At 62.5% G+C, this 6,000-nt stretch overlaps 1 protein-coding gene across 1 annotated transcript in view; it reads right to left on the minus strand.

Moving 5' to 3' along the window:
• ADAMTS13 (ADAM metallopeptidase with thrombospondin type 1 motif 13) overlaps positions 1 to 5,515 on the minus strand; it is a 28,981-nt gene extending 23,466 nt beyond the window's left edge. The window contains exons 1-6 of the mRNA XM_036261677.1: positions 5,423 to 5,515; positions 5,065 to 5,131; positions 3,665 to 3,804; positions 1,893 to 1,976; positions 1,575 to 1,699; positions 1,309 to 1,455 (exon numbers count right to left, since the gene is read on the minus strand). Of these exons, the coding sequence (XP_036117570.1) occupies positions 1,309 to 1,455; positions 1,575 to 1,699; positions 1,893 to 1,976; positions 3,665 to 3,804; positions 5,065 to 5,131; positions 5,423 to 5,515 (656 nt within the window). The remainder of the gene's footprint in view (positions 1 to 1,308; positions 1,456 to 1,574; positions 1,700 to 1,892; positions 1,977 to 3,664; positions 3,805 to 5,064; positions 5,132 to 5,422) is intronic.
• Positions 5,516 to 6,000: the final 485 nt, after the last annotated feature.

Below are 6,000 nucleotides of genomic sequence, written 5' to 3' on the forward strand. Positions count from 1 at the left end.
TGCGGGGTGAGAGGTCAGGGGGAGCCGTTGTGGTGGTGTGGGGGAACAGCCCCAGCCCTACGGGAGCCTGGCCGCCCAGGAGACGGGCAGAGGAAACCCCAGCAGCACTCAGAGGGGCTGAAGCAGGGCCAGGTGGGCAAGGAAGAGAGAGAACAGACTCATTTCTAACTTTAGGGGTCTGTATGCTGCTTGAATTTCACAGGAAGTGAGTGCGACTTTTGTAGTTAAAGGACTGAATGTCAAAAGAAAGAACCCACCCCCTTAGGTGAATGAAAACAGGTGGAACAAGACGCATAATGTTCATAGCTGGAAAAATCTGGGAACCACCTAAGTATCCAAACAGGAATTACTTAAACTTAAATTATGGTGCAAAAACATATATTTAAAAAAGACCTGGGAGAAACATATTGTTGAATAAAAAAGCAAGTAATAGCCCTGGCCGGGTGGCCCCATTGGTTGGAGCATCATCCTGTACACCAAAAGGCTGTGGGTTCGATTCCTGGTCAGGACACACACCTAGGTTGCGGATTCCATCCCCAGTTGGGTCGCATACAGGAGGCAACTGATCGACGTTTCTCTTTTATATCAGTGTTTCTCTCTCTCTCCCCTTCCTCTCTGTCTAAACAATTAATAAAAACACGTTCTTGCGTGAGGATTTAAAAAAGAAGAAGCAGGTGGCAAACCGATGTATAGTATAACCCTAATTTTGCAAATAAAAAACTGTGTAAAGACTGAAATTAGTTATAAAATGTGAACAGCTGGGCCCTGGCCAGTTGCTCAGCGGTTAGAGCGTCAGCCGGCAGACCAAAGAGTTGCAGGTTCGACTCCGGCCAGGGGCACGTCGTCCCTCGGTTGCGGTTCGTCCCCAGCCCTGGTCAGGGTTGTGTGGGAGGCAACCAGTCGATATTTCTCTCCCTCTCCCTCTCCCTCCCTCCCGCTCTATCTGAAGATAAATGGAAAAATATCCTGGGCGAGGATAAAAATAAAATGTGAACAGATGTGATCTCTAAACAGTGGGATTTGGGATAATTTTTACAGCTGAGTTTTTCCTTACCTGAATTTCCTACAAACCTTAGTTTCTAATTGCTACGTTTACTTTACTTGTTTTTTAAAAACTTCCCTTTAATTATTCGGTAATCACGAAGCATCAGATTTCCCAGCCCTTGCCCCCCCCCCCCCACGCTCCCTGGGGTCAAGGGCACAGCTCCTTCCAGCGGTCCAGGGCCCGCTGCCAGCCTCGACCTCCCCTCCTGGGGCCCAGGTCAGCTCCTTGGCTTGAGCTGGGGGACAGCTGGTGGGGCCGCATACCTGTGCCCAATCTCGTGGGCGATGGTGACCCCCAGGTCGAAGCCGGTATCTTCAGTGATGAGGCAGCTCCAGGAGGAGGAGCAGGCGCCCCCCAGCTGGGTGACCCCCCGAACCTGCCGGTTACCGTCGGGCAACTCTAGGTCAAACCTCAGGAACAGAAAAGAGACACCTGGGTGGCACGGAGGTGCCTGCCGGCCGCGGCCACCATGCAGAGCAGGAAGGCCACGGAGCTGCTCCCTGCGGGCCGGCCTGCCGTGGGCGGCTACCTGGTGATGTACAGGACCAGGTCGGCGTGCCCGGGGTCCGAGTCGTCCTGCGGGTTGACCGTCCTGCTCCACTCGCAGACCCTCCGCAGTGATGAGGTGATGTTGGCTGTGATATTGGGGGCATCCTGGGGATGAGGGGCAGAGCCGCGATTACGGGGCCCCCGCCGCACAGGGTGGTCGCCCTGTCCTCAGGTCCCCACGGGCGGCACAGGGGGTCCCGCCAGGCTGGCTGGAAGCCCTGCCCTCGCCCCAGGCTCCGCTCCGGGAAGAGGTGAACAAGGACCAGGCTTTCCAGACTCGGCTCAGCTGGGCACCTACCTGCGGCTGCGCCAGGATGACCATCTTCACCAGGTGCACTCGGAACTGAGCCCCCAGGGACGGGTCCCTCAGCAGTTCCGACGCCTGTGGCAGGGCAGGGGGAGGGTGGTGCATGGGTGGGGGCAGCGGCTGACCTCCGGGGGTCCCCAGGGAGAGGGCCTGGAGCGGATGCCCTCAGCATGGCGGGGTGGGCACCCAACATGCCGGTCCGTGGGCTGGGAGACAGCCAGAGAGAGGCAGGCGTCCCCTGGCCCTCCCCTTGCTCGTGGCTCAGGCAGCGGAACAACACGAAGGAGAAACGAAACACCGGGATGCCGATGACTGCCGCTGGTCTAGAACATTCCACTCAAACGCTGCTTCTCTCTCGCCGATTCACCCTGTCCTTCCTCATCTCTGCTCGTCTTCCTGAGACCCCTTTCTCTCCACCTCTGCTTGCCTGACCTGCCCACGTCCAGGAGGTGGCATGATGCCCTAGATCCCTTTCCTGGCGCCCCTATGGGCCGGGCCCCCAGGCCCCAGCTTTCTCCACAGCTGTCAGGACGCCGGCCGTGGCCGACCCGTACCGTCGGGACGCCGGCCGTGGCCGACCCGTACCGTCGGGACCCTGGCCGTGGCCGACCCGTACCGTCGGGACGCTGGCCGTGGCCGACCCGTACCGTCGGGACCCTGGCCGTGGCCGACCCGTACCGTCAGGACGCTGGCCGACCCGTACCGTCGGGACCCTGGCCGTGGCCGACCCGTACCGTCGGGACGCCGGCCGTGGCCGACCCGTACGTGGCTGTCTGTACCAGCTTTGCACTGGGTGAGGCATCCCCGCAAGGCCTAGGCTGACCGTCTGACCCAGGCTCCGCCGCTTCCCACCTGCATGCTCAGGACCCTGTCACCAACCTCGGAGCCTCCGCGGGTGCTGGCACACTTAGGTACGCTGCAGCCGGCACACGGCGGAGGTCCCACAATAACAGTGGCCTTTACCGGGCCCCACCATGTGGGCAGAAGCCAGTCTGGAGTCGACCACCCAGTGGTCCTAGGTCCTACAACATGCGAATGACCCGAGGGAGCTTGGGCTTGACCAAATTTCAGCCCTTAGAAGTGGGAGCCGCCCAAGGCTTGAAACAATAGCTTTCAAGTGACTTAAGGACTTGTCACCTCCGGGGCATCTCGGTGGGAACCTCAGCAGATCCATTCTGAGTGCGACCAAGGCTGCAGGGGGGCCGATCAAATGGGCCCTGAGCCCAGGGGCAGGGAGCTCTGAGCGCTGCCGCCCTCCAGGGCCACCTTACAGGGGCCCACTTACAGCCAGCCCCTCCTCACACCCCTCCCCGTCTCTGTCTCTGCGGGGGGGGGGGGGGGGGTGTCAATCGGCAGCTGAGGCCGAGTCCCTAAGGGCCTGAAGCCCACGGCCCAGAGTGGCTGGGAGCAGGACTGTGCAGGCTTCTGCCTCCACTCGCGCTGTGGGCGGTGACACGCGCTGTGGGCGGTGACGCAGCCGGGCTCCCAGACCGCACCTCCCCCGCACCAGGGGAGAGGGAGGAGGAGGGGAAGAGCGGACACCCCTCTCCCCACCCCAGGGCCCTGAGCCCCAAGCGTGAACCCAGCCTGATTTACACTCAGTTCCACTCGCGAGTTCACGCTACCAGGTAGGCCAGCCCTCGGACCGCCAGCCACAAGCGCTGCCTGTGGGGCCGCGCGTCCCGAGGCCCCGGGGACCGGCCGGCGGCCGTCCCGGAGGCGTCCAGGGCCCACTGCGGTCAGCCGTCCCCGGGAGCGCTCACCATGTTGAGGTTGGTGAGCACGTACCGCTCCGTGTCCTCCTGGTGAGCCTGGTAGACGTCGGGGCCCACGGCCACCAGCAGCTCCAGGTGCAGGACGCTCCCCTCCGCAGTGTGTCTCCGGAGGCGAGGGGAGGGGCGGCCTTGCAAGGGAGGAGCAGGCAGGGCTGAGAGGGAAGGTTCCAGAGAGCAGGTGAACTGTGACTTCAGTCCTGACAGCCTCGCAGTCCCCACGGCCCGGCCTCTCTGTCACCCTGGGCCTGGAGACACGGTGGTGGAGCCCTGTCTGCCACTCACCACTCAGGGAGGCGGTAGGCCTGATCCCCAGGTGTCTCGTGGGGAGGGGGACACGAGAAGACCTGACTCCAGGGCACAGTGACAGCTGGGTGCGTGGCCCACCCTGTGCCCTCCCCTCACAGCCCACCCCCCACTCCTGATGCCCCCCCCCCCCGTCCCCACGCACAGATTCAGGGTATGTGTCCCCCGGGCCCCTCAGAAGTCAGCGCGCTCAGAGGGTGGAGAGGTCCCAAGCTCTCGCACGTCACTTTCTGTTGTGACTGTCAGAACCGAGGGCGCCTGGCCGCTCACAGGACAAGTAGCCGGGTCTTAGGAAGGGGCAGCTTTCTCAAGACACCTCAAGGGCCTTGAGGCCTTTAGTGACTGACATTCGGGGCAGGAGTGGCAGCATGGGCCCGGGCAGGAGCTACCGTGTGGCTTTTATGTCCTTCTAGTCACCCTGAGCCCCAAACTGGGCAAACACTGCAGAACAGGGTCACCCCAAGATGGCAAGTAAACCCCAAGACAGCCCAGCCCCCTGGTCCTCCAGAAACAGTTTCCCCGCGATGCCCCTCCCCCAGCCTTGGTCAGTATGTATCTGACCACAGAGAGGTCAGCTACAAAGGGACACCCCTAATTCTCTGCCCCTGACCAGTAGCCCACCCTGCCTCTGGTCCCCACCCATCCGTCACCAGTGGCCCTACTCAGACCAGGGCCGGCGCCCTGGAGAAGTCCACAGGCATGGCCTCGATGGCCGGGAAAGGCTTGGCTGGGCCCGGACCCAGTGCCTGTCTCACTGCTCCCGGAGGGTAAATATTTACATCCAGACACCACAGGGCTCCTGAAAACCAGTCAGCTGGGGGGGCCCAGCAGCAGAAGGGACCAGCAATTAGGGACGGCTCCCTTGAGATACTGAGCGAGCCCCGGGGTCAGAACCCGGCAGTGCAGAACACCCAGCCCAGCTCGCGTCAGCTTCGCAGGAAGTACCGGAGTTCATGAGCGGGCAATGGCAGTGGCTACGACCCCCTCCCGGCAGCGCCACCACCAATCCCAGGCCCCGGCTCGACGGCGAGCTGCCCCGCAGGCTCCGAGGAGCTCCCCTCGCCAGGAAACCGGAGGACGAGTACCTTTGAAGGCGGCATCAGGGCCAAAGTGAGAAGTCACCTCCTTGGGCTCCAAAGCCTGAAGGAGAGAAAGGAGAGTGAGGACAGAGGAAGACGCACCAGGGAGGTGGGAGGTGGGAAGGGGCAAAGGCCAGACTGGAGGAGACAGTGGGGAGAGGGCCCGTGGGACCCAGGTGAAGGGACAGAACTGAGAGCCAGCACCTCTCCAGCGAGCACACGTCACCCTCTGAAACCCAGGCACAGCTTCCTCCGCCAGGAAGCTGAACACCCCCACCCTGCCCACGGCTCCGGCCTCTCTCCCCAGGGGCCGGCTTCAGCACCCAGAAAGCTCTGGCCCCAGGGCTCCTGCACATTCACCCACCTTCTGGACGTTGGGGCGTCCCCAGCAGCCCAGGAGGAATGCAGAAATGAGGATGCCCCACACGAATGTCCCCCAGGGGTGAAGCTCCCTCATCTTCAGCAAAGCCCGCTGGCCTGGGAGAGGTCTGGCAATCTGGTCGCTGTGGAATGTGACAGACCCTGCTGGGCGGGACCATCGGGCTGTGTTTACTCTTGGGAGCTTCCCCCCAGAGCAGAGGCCGTGGGGTGGGCAGCCGGACACAGGCTCCTCCCTGCAACCTGGGCCTTGGTCCAGAGCACCCACCTGGCCCTGCACCCTGGGATGGGGCAGGGCGAAGGCGCCCAGGCTCCGGGGTCTGCAGCTGGGACCCAGGGAGCTGCTGTGACCGTGGGCTGGCTCTCACCAGCATTCAGGCTCCCACCAGCCGCTATCCTCTGCTGACACCCCCACTTTCCGTGACCTGTCTGCTATCCGCTCCCCCCCAGTGCAGACTGCAGGTCCCCACTATACCTGCTCCTCACAAACACCCCCTGCCTCCTTCCCTCCGCTCAGCTGTCCCCTGTTCTGGGCCTGCCCACCACGGACGGCCTCAGAGCTGG

Source organism: Molossus molossus, unplaced genomic scaffold (assembly GCF_014108415.1).
Source record: "Molossus molossus isolate mMolMol1 unplaced genomic scaffold, mMolMol1.p scaffold_m16_p_14, whole genome shotgun sequence".
In the NCBI taxonomy this organism is placed as follows: Eukaryota; Metazoa; Chordata; class Mammalia; order Chiroptera; family Molossidae; genus Molossus; species Molossus molossus.